General features: G+C 41.6%; 1 protein-coding gene across 2 annotated transcripts in view; it reads right to left on the minus strand.

Annotated features, from left to right (window-relative positions):
• CHN2 (chimerin 2) overlaps positions 1 to 7835 on the minus strand; it is a 194809-nt gene extending 186974 nt beyond the window's left edge. Inside the window, exon 1 of one of the 2 annotated variants that reach the window (XM_038389815.2) lies at positions 7404 to 7835. In XM_038389815.2, the coding sequence (XP_038245743.1) occupies positions 7404 to 7452 (49 nt within the window). In that variant the 5' untranslated portion in view covers positions 7453 to 7835. The remainder of the gene's footprint in view (positions 1 to 7403) is intronic. The other variant, XM_038389816.2, reaches the window with a different exon arrangement.
• Between the last annotated feature and the right edge of the window lie 10466 nt (positions 7836 to 18301).

Here is an 18301-nt window from a genome sequence, read left to right on the forward strand (position 1 = left end):
TATATGAGTGAAGTTAAACATACGCGTAAGTATTTGCAGGAGAGGGACTAAGTGGTTTTGGATTTTCAAATCAGTCCACTGGTGAGTGACTGGCATGATCAACAAGTCATTTTTTTAAAACCAAAAAGGTAGTTTACTTCCAGCAGCTCAGCTGAGCATGCCTTTCCTTAAGAAAGTCACATAAGGTGGCAAATGAGGGTCAGCAAATGGTGTTCACTACCATTTCCACCATTCCATTTCCTTCTTTTGGTAGCAAAACACAGAATTGTATTTCACCACAATTTCTAGGAGTTAAGAACATCAGTGCTTAAATGGGAGCTGAGGAGATGGCAAGGTGCAACAACAACATGAAAATACTTTGTAATATCTTAGAGACTGACAAGAAGGAATCTGACTTGACACAGAGTAACAGGGATTGGTATTTGATTTATTGATTACACCCTATAATCAGACAGGCACTCAACTAGCATGTGTTATATTATCAGTTATTTTGCTACAAGTAACCCATCTTGACCAAACAGAATCAGATGTCTGATATGAGCTAAATGAAAAAATGGTCTGTTCTGAGGACAATCTTACTGTATTGATTTTATTAAAAAGTAATATTGGCACAGTACCCTACACCTTCAAACTCTCCTAAATTTTAAAAGCTTTTATATTGTATATTTACCTTACCAAAGGCAGGAGTCCATATTGTCACGTAGTAATATATTATCTGCAAACCTTAAAGCACACCAATGTTACTGTAGCACTGTATTGCAACACTTAAGTCCCTTGTACCAGGAATAAACTGCTAATACTCCCACCTCAGGAACTGGATTATTGCTGAGTAAAACAAGGTAATGAAACTATTGTTGCTGAACTATGTATGATTCTTAGTTAGTAACAACCATCTCTAAATGCAAAACTCAAATTTATATTCTCAAAATTAAAGGTCAGAAAAAGAGTGCAAGAATGGATTATTATTCATAGAAGCTAAAAGTATGCATTTACGCTAGCTGCTGTATATAATTCTCAGATGAACTGTGAATACACCTGGACAGAAAGTGATGTATATGAAATTATAGATTTATAGCTTCTAGTACAAATCCAGTTACATTTTTCTGCAAGAAAAGCTTTTTCGTACAATATTTATGTGGCATTTCTTAATATATAGTTCTCCTGAAGATATAATTCTCCTAGTTCTTCTCTTCTACAAAGCAAGAGACAGGGAGGAAAAACAGACTGGCCCCCCAGCATGAGAATATTTTCTGCCAGCACATAAAGAGCAGAAAGAAAAGTATCGTCATCATAGCCCTTCAGAATAAGGAACATTTTTGTTTGTTTAAAACAATTGTTTTAAACAACTGTTAACATGTTTTCTAACTAAATCTTTAGCTAAAATATTACAGTTTAAGACTGACATAAACCGGTTTACTGAAAAAAAAAATTCTTTTGAAAAACAGCATGGGCAAAACCATGTATGAGACAGTGCAGAATGTCTCACTCTCAAGAGTTCCTTATAATCTCTTGGAGTTCTGGCACATCTAAACCTCCCTAGCACCAGACAAACAGAAGGTAAGAACCTCGTCAATTTAAGAGGAATCCAAAATGATCACCATAACGACAGCGTGAAACATTGGACGTCTGATTCTAACCATATGTCTTTGAGACAAGTCGATCAAGAAGAAAAATGGACTTTTTCTATGCAGCAAATAAATACAAACTAAATTCTAATGTAGAGGTGCTTGTAAAGTTACCTAATTAATATTAATCCTCAATAATCAGCAATCAATACAGTTAGTAAGTAAATTTTAGATTTGTCATTAGATCATGTTAGACACTTGGGCCTTTTTTCTTTTGAATTTTTATTGTATTTTTTCTTGAATTATAGGTTCATCAGTCTCCTCAAACACAGATGACAAATGACTTCTAAGCTTAAGGTCAAGATTTAATCCTACGATTAGCAGAAGCACTGCATGGAAAAAGGGGTAAAATGAATTTTACTACCCATTTTACAATCAAAAGTAGCACTTTATCAGCAGAATATCCAATTTTCATGTTCCATTTTCATAACACTATCTCTATTAAATCACTAAGAATAAACCTACGTTCACTCACTAATCTTTTTCCCTATTAAAATCTTGCTGAATCTGTGTTCAATACCAAATTCATTTCTTTTCACTTGCTAGCATCTTAATTAAAATCAGCTTATGTTCACTTTCATTTTTACAATATAAGCCTATTTCACATCTTAGCAGCTTCATGGCCCCCCAGTGAGCCATTATTCTTTAATATTTTATTTTGACCTTGTTAAGTTAGTGGAATTGCCTGATATTCTTCTTTATTTGCTAAGTCTTTCCCCCACACCTTTTCACAATACACATTACATGTAAAACCACCTATTTTGCAATCAGATTGTCTTTATACAAAATATATCAGTTTATTTATAATAAATATCCTTTGACCCTTTTAGATTTATTACAAGAATTGTTTTTATAAATCATACATTTCATTGTTGATTAATGAAAGACCATTGGCCAATGAAACTTTCAGATATTTATTCCAAACTTCAGGATGGATAATTAATTTTTTTTTAAGACTAGTATTTTAAAATGTTTAAATAAGAAAAGAAACAAGCTAAATTTATCCATTCTTTTCAAAAAAGGAAAGTATAACCAGTTTTGTTCAGAACAGTATTCTGAATATACACAGAATGAGAAATATTTTTAAATATATCAACTATATTTTAATAAAAGTTATTAAAATCAACATGTCTGAGCCTCTTGCTGGCAATACCCTCTTGCTGATAAGTGACAAACAGTGAAAAATATTCTTCTGGGACAGGATCCATGTGTGATCAAATACAGAAGAGTAGAAGCCCACTAGGAAAAGGAAACAGAGAGTTCTCTTCACCAGATGCTCACACACCATGGAAATTATGTCCCATAGAAAGTGAGAATGGAGCCTGCACTTCATCAGTTATAAACAAAGCTTCAGCCACCTGTACGACTGGGGGAGAGCAGGAAGGATGATACTGAGAGATGAAGTGGGAGGTGTGGATGGTTTGTGTCACCATGCGGGGACAGGGGGAATGTTGAGTTGGGAGGGGAAGACCAGGAGTTAGAATAGGAGTTAGAGTAGGGGTTAGTAAGATGAGATGCAGACCCATGAGTGGGAGCAAAGAGTGTGCAGGAGAGAATGGAGGCTGAAGCATAAAAGTGGGAGCCAGCCTAAGCAGGGGATGGTGTGATAAGGGGAAGAAAAGGTGCTGATGATGGCTGAATCAGCACTCCTGAGGAGAGCAGATACAGGAGCGGGAATGGTGTAAAGCAGCAGTTCACCTTGGTGCTTTGAATGGGAGATTTGCTGGGAAGCTAGGAAGGCATTCACAAGGGAAGTAATTGTAATTTTGACATTCCATATGCTGTGCAGATCCACCAAGGCTCCAGAAAAAAATATTGACTGGAACTGCTTAATACCGCTACCTCCTCCTTTTCACATAGCTCTGTACCGTTTACCTCAAACGGTTTTGAAAATGTTGTCTTTTGTGACTAATAATCCACATTTTCAAAAGTGCGTAAGTCACATTAACTTTCAATGGGACTTAGGTACTTTCAAAAAATTGACCTAAAGAACAGCATCTATAATTCTCAGATCCTAGTGACATAAAACTTGAGGAAATACAGCACAAATAGTCTCCATTTCCACCCACTCTTTTGCATTAAAGCTTGATCCAGTTCCCACTGAAGTCAATGTAAAGACTCCTATTAACTTCAGTAGTAGTTGGATCAGGCCCCAAGCAAGTATCCAACAATATTGAGACTCTAATTAGTAACATAACAGTAGTGCTACAGGAGACCAATATTAGAGAATGTTAATTCTCTGTAAGAGAGAGAGAGGGGGGTTCTCTAATTATTAAAGCAAAAGACTAGGAACAAAGAACTTCTGAGTTCTAACTATGGCTCTAAAACTACATCCCTCTGCAGCCCTGGTTATGCCACTCTACCTCAGTTTCCCCATCGGTAAAACAACAGTAGTGTTGTGAATATTAATTTATTAATGTTTGTAAAGCATGTTTAAAATGACTATTTGACTGTTTAAAGAAGACCCAAATTATGTTTTTGACCAACAACTCCCAATTAAGTTGACAGAAGCTAACAGAATAGATCAGAAAGCATAACAGGGCTCGCAAAATATCTAAACAGTAAAATTATTTTGCAGCTTCTTCAGACAAAACATACTTGAGCCATTATTATACACTTCTCCTCTCTAACAAGCAATGGAGGTATAGGAAAGAGAAAATGTTACACTGCAGATGGTCAGGTGCAGTCATGTGTCCTTAGGCTTTGGGAGCTGGTGCTTTATACTTTTTTCCTCAGAGCTGAACATAAATTACATTATCTCTACAACAGATCCATGCTCAACTTGACATCTCTTTATAATATAAGCTTTGTATCCAGAGTTTGGCACCCACTGAGGAACAGAACTAGCAATGTTCTAAGAAGTGCAGATCAGAAAAGCAGGAAATTGTCCCCTCAAAATTTATGTTAAAAAGGCAAACTTATCTTTCAATCTGTCCTTCTAGCAGTAATTTCTACTATTATTACTCTGTAAACATGCAATATTTCTATTCCTCATGGATCAGATTTTGGCCAGCACTTGCTTGCGTGCTCACACAGCCCAGGCTGGACAAATTCTTGATGGAGATTGCAGAGCAATCGTCATTCAGGGGTGCTGGAGAAAGGAAGCTACTTAAGCCCTCTCCCCAACCGAACAACTATTCGGAAGTTGGCCAGAATATGGTATCCATCTGGCACAGCACATCTACTCAGGAGGGTTGCACCAGTGCAACAACCAATAGGAAAATCCCTAATGTAGACAAACACCAATTCACCTAGAATTGCACATATATTTTATCCTAGTGCTAGGGTAAATCTCACAAACACTAATTTATTTACACTTTGAACTTTCCTGTGAGGTAGATTAGTGTATATATTTATTTTAGAGCTAGGTAACTGAGCTACAGAGATGGTATATGACTCACTTAAGGTCAAACAGCAAGTCACTGTTAGAGCTAGGAATCTTAACCCCTAGCATTCTGCTATCACCACTAGACCACACTTCCTCTACCATTAGTAAAATATAACATAACCTGCCCACTTCCGCTGTGTAGAATAATAATTATATATCATTTGCAAGACTTCATCTTGGTAAATTGAAGTCAAATATAATTCTATCGGAGTAAAGTTAAAACCAAACATATGTGGTTAGATGACATTAAAAAAGTGCTCTAAGACTTGCTGAGTTCTGAGAACTGAAACCACAGACAGCCAAAATGTGGCTCCGCATAGTCAGATATGATGGGGCTGCTAATATTGAACACTTTACTGTATGTAGGAACCTTGGCTTTAAAAAAAAAAGACAGAAAAAATCATTTAGTTATAACCACAAAAAATAACGACCTAAAGTTTTAAGGTGTGAAAGTGAAAGGTAGTAAATTATTTTATAAAAGTGGTGATATGTATATCATATAGATACATACTACACACTAGTCCCTCTTTATATATCTCAGGAATACAATTGTCATGTTTATCATCATAATTAAGTTTATTTATTGCTAAATATTTATAGTTATCACTAGAATGAAAACAGCTTGATTATTTTAATGACTTTAAAAACAACAAGGAGTCCGGTGGCACCTTAAAGACTAACAGATTTATTTGGGCATAAGCTTTCGTGGATACCCACTTCTTCAGATGCATGGAGTGAAAATTGCAGATACAGGCATAAATATATATCGGCCATGAAGAGAAGGGAGTTACCTTACAAGTGGAGAACCAGTGTTGAAGGCCAATTCAGTCAGTGTGGCTGTGGTGGACTCCCAATAATTGATGACTTTGTTATTAATAATCATGTTTATTAAGGTAGTGCCTAATGGCTAACAAGAACTGGGCCCCACTGTGCTAGGCACAAACACAGAGCAGAAGACAGTCCCTGTCCTGAAGAGCTCAATGAATGTTCTGTCTTTGGAAAATCTCTCTCATGGTTAGAATTAGTGCTTGAATTTTGGCTCTAGTTTTCAAAATATTTTAGAGTAAAGAGCATAAGCACCAAACCACAAGTACAGTGAGTACATTTACCCCTAAACGTTTCTCTCTCTTAGTTATCATGACGTGATTTATTTCCAATTTCTTGTCAACCATAATTTAAAGATTTGTCATTATAAAGATTCAATGAGCTGAGAAGTATGAAGGAATTATTTTCCAGATATGCTGTTGTGATTAGCAAACTGTCATACTCAGAGAAGCAATGGTACTACTTTTGTATCATTCTCAGTTCTTCTGCTACTTTACTAGACCAAAAGATCAACAGCAGTGGATCACAACCTTCCCAAGCCATAACCCCATGTCACAAGAGAAAAAAGTTTCAAAGCCCCCCCCCCCCGCCCATCCAGCCATTAAAAAGGCTGGTGGGGGGGGGGAAGTCATGATCTTCTGAAACCTTTTCCCAACCTCCAAGGTTGAGAACCCATGAACTCCAAGAAAGACGCAACCCGACTCTTAAAAGTCTCCACTGGCCATTTGCATATTGCAAACTCTTTGGGGGCAAGGACTTTTGTATTCCTCTGCATTTCAGACGGGCCGAGGACCTGTCGGGCACTACCACACTGTAAAGAAATAATGACAAATCCGCCTTTCACAGTAATCCCAAGGCATTGCCGCAAGCCCACGAGGAGATCGGGGAAGTCCTACCCCCCCCCCATGCCCGTCACCCCCCCCCCCCGGCTCAGAGGCACGCGAAAAAGCCCAGGAAGAGGGGCTGCCGATGTGGCCCCATAGACCCCGTTGCCTGGGCAGGGAGCTGACCTGACTAGTCCCTGTTGCACGGCGGGTGCCCAAGCGCAGGTATGTCCCTGACTCGGAACAACCGCGGAGTCTGGAAACACACCGCGGCGAGGCAGGAGCCGGAGGCCCCGTCGCTGCCCCTTGGCTCTCGGGCGCAGCGCCCCATCCCCGCTGGAGGATTTGGGGGCGACCTGACGTTTCACGCGGCCGCGCTGCCCGCGGGAGGCGCCGTCGCACCGCGGCAGCCAGCCGGCACCAACGTGTGTCCCCATCGCGCTCTTCCCCCGCTTCCTTTCGCCGCCTGCGAAGTGAAAGGAAAACGCCGCCCGCGGCAGCAGCCTCCCCAGCCCGCTCCCCCCTTGGGCGGGCAGGCAGCAGATGCGGGCGGGCACAGACACCCATTCGCCCTGGCAAATGAAAACAAACTAAGGCAGCAGCGGCATGGAAGCGCTGCAAAGCCGGGGGGGAGGGGGGAGCTGCCGAGCCGGGGGGAGGGGGGAGCTGCCGAGCCGGGGGGGGGGGGGGGAGGTTCCTGCCGAGCAAACGCACCCCGGGGATGCGGGGAGAGAAACTTACCGGAGGACACCGAGGAGCCGGACAAACTGGAGTTACTGGACGCGGCCATCCTCCCTCCTCCTCGCCCCCTTAGCTCCTAGCCCCGCTGCTACTCCGGCGGCTGCTGCTGCTGCTGCTGCTGCTGCCCGGCTGCCGCCGCGGTCCCCAGCCCATTGCCAAGCGCGGGCGCCGCACCGTGCGAAGCAGCCGCCGCCGGGGCAGCGCTTCCTGTTCAGCCAGCGAGCGAGCTGCAGCCGGTGGCTTGGCCGCGCGCCGCCCAGGCGTCGCAGGGCTCCGCTGCTGCGCGCAGCGGGCGGATGCCGCTCGGCAGCGGGGCAGGGAAAAGGCCCCGCGGCGCTTCCAGTTGCCTCCTCTCGGCCCGGGGCGCGGGGAGTTCCCTGGCGGCCGTGCCCAGAGCCGCCCCCGCCCGCTCCGTCCCGCCCGCCCCGCGCCTCCGCTGACAGCCGGGCTCAGCCCCACGCCGCCGCCGCCGCCGCCGCCTCCTCAGCCCCCCTCGCGCACACAAAGGAAGGAGCGCGGAGCCGGGCCGGCAGCCCCCGGCTGAGGCAGGGTGGGTCCGAGGCGCGCAGCCCAAGGCGGGAAGGAAGCCCGGGGAAGGAGCCAGCGCCCGCTGCCGATACTCCTGCCGCTGCCTGGCACGGGGCGGCTCCGTCCTCCAGGTGCCAAACGCGGGCCACCTTCTGCCCGCCGGGGGGAGCCGGGACGCGCTTCCCCAGCCCTGCCCAGGGCAGGAGCGGGCAGGGTGGTGCCTGTTGAGTACTCACTGCTCCAGCCGGGGACACGGGAAGACCCGCCAGGGGCGGCGGCGATTAAGGATCGTCTTTGTTCCCGGGTGGCTCATGCAGCCGTTGTATCTGCTAAGCTCCCGCAGTGCGCGTTGGCTTGGAGTCTTTCTCCCCTTCCCCCGCGCCCACCCTGAGCTGCCGTCACCCTGTCTGTCAGCTCCCCCGTTTTCACTAGAGCTAGGCAATACAATGCAGGCACCCTGGGTGACTTCAGTGAGATTCCAAACGTGGAGCAAAGGTTTTCCTTTTTCTGTTTCTTTTCCGCTCTCTCCTCCTGTCTGGTGTTTGTCTTACCTTTCTGCAAGGTGCCTGACTTCCTTTTTCTCTTAAAAAACTCTTCCTTCTCTGCCCCCTTTGCCTTTCATTGTTTTGTGTTCACTGACATCTTTCCTGTCTCGTTCCATCTGTACAGAACACAATACAGTGGGTACCATTAAAATCTTAAGATTGATCGCCTGTGGCAGTTACATTTACTATAGTAAAAAGAAAAGGAGGACTTGTGGCACCTTAGAGACTAACAAATTTATTAGAGCATAAGCTTTCGTGAGCTACAGCTCACTTCGTCGGATGCATGAAACTCAGGAAAGCTTATGCTCTAATAAATTTGTTAGTCTCTAAGGTGCCACAAGTACTCCTTTTCTTTTTGCCAATACAGACTAACACGGCTGCTACTCTGAAACCTACCATTTACTATAGTGTCACCCATCTTAAGCATAGGAAATACCCCAAGTATCATGGAATAGAACAGTGGTTCTCAACCATTTTCCCCAAATGCCTTTTCCAGACCTCTCACATGTATTGGATTTTCAGCATATTCCATATTTGGTTGGATCATGCTGCCTATTTTGCAGCACTAGGGAGGCAGGCAGTATTCTACAGCTGGAGAGAAAGAGACTTCTTAGCCAAATACCCTATAGCCTAAAGGAAAATCCATTGAGCTCAGAAATCATGAGTTCAGATCTCATCTGTTCTAGCTACTTTTTAAATTTCCATGCATTTCACAGACCTTATTACTTACCAAGTCCGTGTATTCATAGAATGGATATGAGAAGGCCTCCTCCATCATATAAACAGAGCAGTTGTCTTTTCAGGCAGAGTTAGGACTAAAGTTCAAATCTCTTACATAACACACACATGTCTTATCCTCCAGGCCATACTAGCTTTCAGAATGAATGTGCCCAATATATGTGCTTTCAAAATCCTCTAATCATGAAATCACACTCCCCTCCCAGAGTCAGGGAGAGGAACCAGAACTCCAATATCCTACAACTTCCTTCTGAATAGTTGTGTGACTTCTGGCAAAATGTTTGTCAACCTTCAGCCACTAGTAGCTAGACCATATAACCAATAATAGTCATTCCTATAGTGGTAATGGTCTGAGCTAGGGATCTGAAAATTCAGCTTTCAAACTCTGCTGATGATCCATGTCAGGGAGCTCTCTGGTTGCATGTGATAGAATTTTTATTTCCAGTTCTCTTTCTCTCTCTCTCTCTCTCTCTCTCAACTGGTTTATTTAATCCACACAGTGAGAAAACAAACTTTAAAGCAGGTTTTATTATTACAAACCATTATAATCTGTAAATTATGGTGTTACACATAAAATATACGTGTTCCACATTTTGGTTATTTGTCAAACATTTTGGTTACTGGTGTCTCACAATGTAAAATTTAAAGTCTGAGAGTAAAATGAGAAGGGAGAGGTTCTTGTGCACTCTTGACACCGGTTTTCAACCCCCAGGGGATTATGACCCCAGTTTGATAACTCATGGTATAAGAGTGGTAAATATCAAGATTATAATGGTGTTCACTGAAGGGGTGGGTAGTACTTTGCAATGGTATCTACTCCTCACTTGTATTCTGGTGTCCTTCTCCCTTCACGCTTTGTCTTCTGATCCAGTGTCTGCCTGCCTTCCCCTACCCAATTAACAGAACCTGCAATACAAGGGAATAGCTGAGACACAGAGAGGTAGTCTTACATATTTCCCATCCAGAAAGAAAGTAATAAAGTGAATTATACAGGACAATTTCTGGGTGTACACCACAAACATTTTCCTCTAAATATTTGTTCACAATTATAAATTAATTTGCACTGTCTGTGTTCACATGCAATTAGTATTTACTTTCTGTGAATATTCTAGTGATCAGGTTTACTTACAGAAATGTTAATGAAATTAATACATTTTAAGCCGACGTTGGAGAACATTAATGGAAAGTGAACTTTTTTTTTTCTCTATCTGTGAGTAATCACACCAGAAATCTTATTCTAAGATGCTAGTCTGGGAAGAAAGAGATACATGTGATCTGTGTTCAGTCAAGACAACCATTTTTACCATTGCTTTGCTGACCAGAAGGCCTTTTCCAGACATTTGGTTGCCACTTTGATGACATTTGTGTGCTTACGCACGTAGCAGGGGAGACCGCAAGCAGGCTATCATCTCCTCCCACACCACTATCACTCCCCACCATGACCTAGAACACCTCCTCACCACCAACTAAAATCAAGAAAACCTTTCTGGTGTCATCCCACAGCCCTCCTTGTGGAAGATAAGCATGTTCACAGAAGATGATCTGAAGCCTGGGCAGCTGCTGACATACCAAACAAAAATCTAATTGATGACCCAAATGTGCAAGTGTCGGACTTCTCCTCCCCATGGCTCATACAGACAGCTCTAATCCGTATCCGCACCCAATAGTAAGCTCAAACTTACTCCATAGATGGAAAGTGAGGGAATCGCCGAACTGTGGTATGTGGCAAACTGTTGGACATATCCTGGATGATTGCACAATTTATGCTCATTCTGGAGGTGTTGGAGCCATTCACATGAGTATCCCCTCTGCTCTAGGCAGGATAAGAGATCTTAGGATCCAACTGCAATCATGTTGTTCCTGATGAGCTATAGACCAAGTGTAATTAGGCAAATAATTAAAATAATGAATTAATTCAAGAAATTCATAATTTGTTCAAACACTTTGCAAAGAACAAAATTTAAAATTGCCAATTAATAATAAATTGTTTGCCCAGGTTTAAATGTAAGTGAGGAAAGAGTTACATTTTTTAAAAAGTGGGATTGTAAAGGTCTCATTGAGAGATACACAGCAAATTCATTTCTTATGAGAATGAAGTACTCCAATAACTGACTTCAAAAATAACTCAAATGAGGGAGTCTCTCTCCAAAATCAATGAGACTTGAAAGATCTGGTTATGAAATACTGTGATTTTGAAGGTGAAGAAATTGTTGAAATTTGTGATACAGCAGATGTGAGGCTATGTCATATCCATTCCAACAATGTTCAAAATTAAATTAATATAGTTCAAGGAAATGTCCAATAGATTAAAAGAACTATTTCACACTCCAAGACATGATTATCTCTTTATTCAATGGAAAAGATTATGTAAGACCGTGATATTTAGAAAGTATTAGATCAAAGGAGACACAAACTTAAAAAAAACAGAAGTGCAAAATGTATTCTGTGTTCTACAGTACAGTTCCAAATGTTATTTTAAAGAGCATGTAAGCAGATTCCATCCGGCTCCACAGTGTGCATACACTGAATATAGTCCAAAATTAACCATTCCTGAGTTTTGGTTTTATCAGGTTCTCAGATAACTGCAACAAAATATAAACCTCAATCTAATCTTTCTTCTTGAGATGGACTATGCCTGAATTTTCCATGTATCTAGACTTCCTGTATCCTAGTACTCTCTGCTCCTGATAAAAGTCCCCACTCCTATCCTGACTGGAGCTAAATGAAGCCACCTGCCAGTATGAGGGTACTAATTTACTCTGCCTCTTTATAAAGAGTTTCAGCTTCTCAATTTAGGGTTACTCAGCAGTAAAGCCTGTTACAGAGACACTATCATCAACATTAATAGTGACCTGCAAAAGAAAAAGATCAACCTTTTTTACTTATGTATTATGCATGAAGATGATCTGAAAGCTTATTTTCCACACAGGTGGGATTTCTTGAAGCATTCAATATTGGCTATACTCTGCTTTCATTGAAGTCAATGATTAAATTCCAAGAATTTCTGTACCTTTATTTAGTTGAGAGAGACAAGGTGGGTGAGTTAATATCTTTTATTGACCAATTTATTTTGGTGAAAGACAAGCTTTTGAGCTCCACACCAAGCAACTTAACTTAATGTTAACAAAGATTTTTATTGTTAATTGAGTTTGTATTTGCAAACAAAAGGGGAAAAATAAAAGAGTCTCAAAGGTTTATACTGCAATCTGTGTAGTACAAAGTCTGCCAGGATTTATCAGAGATTATTTAAATAGTACTACCCATAGGTGCAGAGGTTCAACCATGTGGATTCAACTGCAGAATTATAAACAGATATTGTTTGGAAATTCTCAATGTTTTTTGCTGAAAAATACCTATTTGTCAAAACTGAAACTGTTAATAGGAAAGAGTCAGTTTCAATAAGTTTTCCTACTCAAAAAACTTAGAAATTGTCAATGAATAGTTTCATTTTTTTGTTCAAATTAGTTAGTTTAGAACTATAACTTTTTTAATACCAATTAAAGAAAAAAGGCCAAAATCAAAATGCACTGTTTCAAAATTATCAAAACATTTCAATTGACCCATCTGTGTTTTTTATTTTGTTTTGATTTGTCAATTCACTAGATTTTTTGAGATTTAAACTTTTTGTCCTGATTCAGGACAGGAAAAAAAATTCAAAAGTTCTTGTGGGTTGGGAAAACCATTTTCTGCCCAGCCCTAATTATAAACTCTTTGGAATAGGGGCTCTCTTTCATTTTATGTTACCAATCCTGCAGAGATCCATGATTTAGCCCCTATGTGTAGTCCCACTGACTTTAGTGGAACCCCTCATGTAAATAAAATTATGCACATATGTGTTTGTGGGATCAGGGCCTATGTTTGGAGAGTACCCAGACAACAGGCCACAATCCTGACTTCAGCTTCTGAAGTGCTACTGTCACACAAAGGAGAAGGGCAAGAATCTTTCTTTTCCTCAACAGCCTACATTGTTTTCTTCCCTTTTGACAATAAAGCTTATCATATATTTAACACTAATTAGCTCTTACTGTAATTTGTACAAAGTAGACAATTTTATTGCCAACACAAAGGCCTCTTATTTGAGCTTATCTCTTATTGCTCCACCAAAAGATCTCCTTTATTTAAAGTTGCCAAAAACAAAAACTGTCTACAGTCATACAGGCATGGATTAAAAGGAAATATGTCATTAGCTAGGTAGGGAAAATTCCACCCTTTAATACTGTGATAATCTTGAAGCTGGACTGGATTTACCAATGAAGGTGCAAAGAGATACAAGTTATGAATCCCTATGTGAACCTGGCTCCCTGAACCCCAGACAATTCACCCAAAGAAACCAAGCACTTGAATTGTCATCTTCCTTCTTTTGGGTTTCTGTGAGAGGGAAGCTGTTTACTTTCTAAGGGGTCCCACAGGACTGATTGGCAACAGAGGGCGAAGAGGATGTGTTGGATCAAGGCAGCCCTGGCCTCTCTCCCTCACCTCCTACTCCCATTTTGGGCTATGATAGCCTCCAGGGGCAAGCCACTTTTCACCTCCGCAGCCATATCCATGGGGTCCTTTCTAATTATAGGAGACTAGAATGTGGGATTGTGCTGGTAGAACCCTGATTTACCCTAGGCTGAATCTAGTTCACTGAAGTTATTATAGCAAAGTAGCAATGACATAATATACATTAATAACTGGAGTTTTCATAACCTAGCTAAACAAGTTTCTCCCAGAATGAAACCTAACCCACAATCTCAGGCTGAGGGTAAATATTTTGCCTAACTTGAAAATGTTTCGGTCTGGTTATACAACTCATAATAAAAAGTTTGGCAAACTGATTTGCTTATAGGAATAAAAATATAAATACTCTGCATAAGAAGAGGGTGACATTTGACACAATGATTAAGTTTGTCGAAGACATAAAACACTAATCCATCTTTTGATGTTTATACTGCTTAACATGAAAGGCAGGAAATGCATTATTCAACCTTTGATGTTATGTGTGGGGAATGAGGAAGAGACCTTCATAAGTAATATATAACCATCATTTGTATACTGTGAAAAAATTTGAAGTTTTACTCATTATGAGCACAAGCTTTAATGAGTAAAATGCACTAAAACATCAGTAAACAGTAGATGCATACTGTATTCAGGTATGAATAAATTATGTGAGTCACAGTAGCTTACAGCAGCAGCTGTAGATGCAGTTCAGGACTCTGTGTGATGAAACAGTCTCTCCCTGTCTCCTTTCCAAAAATAAAGAATCAGTGAACTTCTATTTTTGTCCCTCCTCCTTTAATTGAAGGCAAGCCTAGAGATATTAGATAACTACTATCTCCGCCAGTACCGTTTGACATTATTGATCTGGCTACCCCTTGTGACTATAGAGACTACTTGTAGACTCATAGACTTATGGACTTTAAGGCCAGAAGGAGCCATCAGGATCATCTAGTCTGACCTCCTGCACATTGCAGGCCACAGAACCTCACCCACCCACTCCTGTAATAGATTCCTAACCTCTGGCTGAGTTACTGAAGTCATCAAATCATGATTTAAAGACTATAAGTTACAGAGAATCCACCATTTATACCAGTTTAAACTTTCAAGTGATCTGTACCTCATGCTGCAAAGGAAGGGGAAAGAATTCTCTGTAGTAACTCAGAGTCCTCCCCAGCTAGAGTCTCATCAACAGCCATTGGAGATATTTGTTGCTAGCAGTCTTAGATTGGCTACATGCCATTGTAGGTGTCAGGGCTGACTCTAGGAAGGTGCGAAGCCTGGAACAACCCCCCCTCCACCCCAGGCCCCACTCCTACCCCACCCCTTCCCCCAAACCCCTGCCCTGCCTCTGCTCCACCTCTTTCTGGCTTCCTCCCCCTCTCCTGAGCAATGCCGGGAGCAGGCAGGGTGGAGTGAGAGGGGTTGGGTCACCCGCCGTGCTGCTGCTGCTGCTTCCTGCCGGTGAGCGTGGGCCCAACCCCTGCTGCCAGCATCAGGCCCCCCACTAACTCCCCGGGCCAGCCTGGCCCCCCGCACCCTAACCCCCGCCCTGTCCAGCCTAGCACCCCCCACACGACACACACACACAGCTGTCCCTAGGGTAAAGCAATTTTGGTTGGTCGTCATGGGGTCCCCCAAAGCATGGGGCCTCCTAAGGATGGCTCTGGTAGGCGGTCTCATTGTACCATCCCCTCCAAACACGTATCAAGGTTAGTCTTGAAGCTCCACTGCTCCCCTTGGAAGGCTGTTCCAGAACTCCACTTCTCTGATGGTTAGAAACCTTCTTTTAATTTCAAGCGTAAACTTGTTGATGGACAGTTTATATCCATTTGTTCTTGTATCCACATTGGCACTTAACTTTAATAACTCCTCTCCCTCCCTAGTATCCCTCTGATGAATTTATAAAGAGCAATCATATCTCCCCTCAGCCTTCTTTTGGTTAGGTAAAAAAGCCAAGCTCTTTGAGTCTCGTCCCATAAGGTAGGTTTTCCATTCCTCGGATCATCCTAGTAGCCTTTCTCTGCACCTGTTCCAGTTTGAATTCATCTTTCTTAAACATGGGAGACCAGAACTGCACATAGTATTACAGATGAGATCTCACCAGTTCCTTGTATAATGGTAAACTAACACTTCCATTTCTCTAATGGAAATACCTTGCTTGATGCATCCTAGGACTGCATGAGCCTTTTTTAGAGACGCATCAATGGTGGCTCACAGTCATCCAGTGATCAACTAATACACCCACGTCTTTCTTCTACTTGTAATGGAGACCTTGGGGGTGAGGTGTCTTAGTGGTTAGTATACCTAGTATCCCCTCCTGGTGGATTGGTCTTACAGTCCTGCTCCCCCTTTAATCAGAGGTGCAGTGAGATGGACAAGTGGGTTGAGTCCCTCCTGTAGTGGGGGCAGTGGAAGTGGAGGCCAGGCCTACCCACTCCACTGGCTCTGACCCAGGACTCTAGGAGAGTCAACAGTATCTGGCCCCCAGAGGTGCCTTCTGAGTTACTCTCCCTGCATCATTTTCTACTGCTGCTTTTCTCTCCCTGCTCTCAGTCCCAGATAAGGTGAGAAGAAAGAGAAAGGATAACCAAACCAGCAGCCCCAGCCGGGCTCAGTTTATAATCTTACTCCCTCCTGGAGGCTTCTTTAGCACCCTTGTCACAAGCCTTCAGAGTAGGTCAGACCTCCCCAACCTCCCTCCTTCTGAGCTGGTTTGCTTCCTTATCAACCCCTTCTCCAATTCGTGTATGGGCTTCCTGGACCTAGCACTGTCTTTAACCCCGTCTGCCCCAGTATGGGGTTTGTATACTCCATGCACTCCCACCTCTCATAACCATGTTCTCCCATATTTCTTCTCTTTTTTCCTCTTTATTTACATGTCATGTTTTTACTTAATCTTAGATTGTGAGCTCTTTGGGATAAGGACTGTCCTTGTGTTGTTTGTTTGTACAGCAGTTAGTACAATGGGGCTCTCTGATCCTGGATTAGGGTTCTTGGGCACTACAATAAAACCAGTATTAATAATTAAAGCATTTTGATTTACTGGCACCAAACACATTATTATGAGCAGAAGGAGTCAAAACATTTTTGTCAAAAATTTTTGATGACAAGCAGGAAAAAAAGTTAATTTTCATGCTATTTTTTACTTCTTTCCAAAGAAGGCTCTAATTACAAGTACTGTAACAGCTTTCAGATTGGCTCCATCCTACTATCATTTCATCTGCAAAAGTCCTATTCAAGTAAACATAATTTTTAAAATTCAAATTGATTTGAAGGTGGCTCCTTTATCACAAAAAATAGAGCTCTTTCTCTGCAAGAACTTAGATCAGAGATGAAGCCCTTAAAGCGAACTAAGGCCAGATCTTCAAAGGGTTCAATGGAAGTCAGGTACCTAAATAACTTTGAGGATCTGGGCCTATGGCTCCTGTTCAACAAGATACTTAAGCACATGCCTCAATGGGACTACTTGTGTGCTTATAATGGGACACATGCTTAAGGTTCTTGCTGAATCAGGGCCTAAGTGAAAAATATCATACAAATGACTGATTCAAAAATATTTTATGTAATTTTATAAAGTGACTAAGTGATACATGAACAATATTTATAAATCATCAATCAATTATTTTAATGAGGGCACTTAGGGTGAAATCCTACTCCATTGAGTGGGAGTTTTGCCATTGACTTCATTGGAGCCAGGATTTCACACATACTGGGTTTATGAACATTAATAACTCTGAGTAGTGAAGTCTTCTGTTTTTCCACAGAACAGGAATCAGACCAGTACATCATGAACAGGGAAAGTACAATTTTCCCCACACCACCCTTCCAATGTACCTGTTTCTGACCTGAAAGGACCACATCTTGGTGTGAGAGAGGAGTTTGTATGTCCAATTAGTCGTAGGCTTTCTGCTAAGATTGTCAAAAACAATACCATCACTGTACATTATGGTCTGTGTGGGGAGGGGAGGTGCAGTATTTCATGCCATTCAATCTCCGTTTCTGAAAGGTTTTAATTCTCTTGATAGTGCTAAGCATACTAACCATGAAATATGTTGCACAATGATACTGAAGAGGGATTTTTATGTAGGAAAATTTTCAGATAGATCACACTTAAATAATGCAATACATTTACATATCATGTGTTATGAATAATTTTTCTTGACCTTTGGCCAATTATCTATACTGACATTTAAATTAAGCCTTTCTCCCACAATCCATAATTTCCTCCTACTTGAACCAACGGTGAAGTCATCATGCTGAATTCATGGCATCACAATTACCATGACAATACAGTGATATCAAAGCCTCCGCTTTATGTTCTCATTATAACAGGAGAAGGCGCTTGTTTGACAGCAGAGTTGGGTGAACTGTTCAGTCATTATAGCCTTCTTCCTGTTCGTGAATTGTCTGCAAACATACTAAGATTTTTATTAATTTATTTGCTATTCCAATTTACTCACTGTATTCTTTTTGCAAACAAATTTTAGTCTATGGATTTGTTTGCCAACTGTGCACTGCAAATATTCCTTAAAATATTAAATATGCACAATTCAACAGTCAAATAGTATGATTGGCTACCTAAGTCACATGGAATAAACCTTTACA

The sequence above is a fragment of the Dermochelys coriacea genome, chromosome 2, assembly GCF_009764565.3.
Source record: "Dermochelys coriacea isolate rDerCor1 chromosome 2, rDerCor1.pri.v4, whole genome shotgun sequence".
NCBI lineage: Eukaryota > Metazoa > Chordata > Testudines > Dermochelyidae > Dermochelys > Dermochelys coriacea.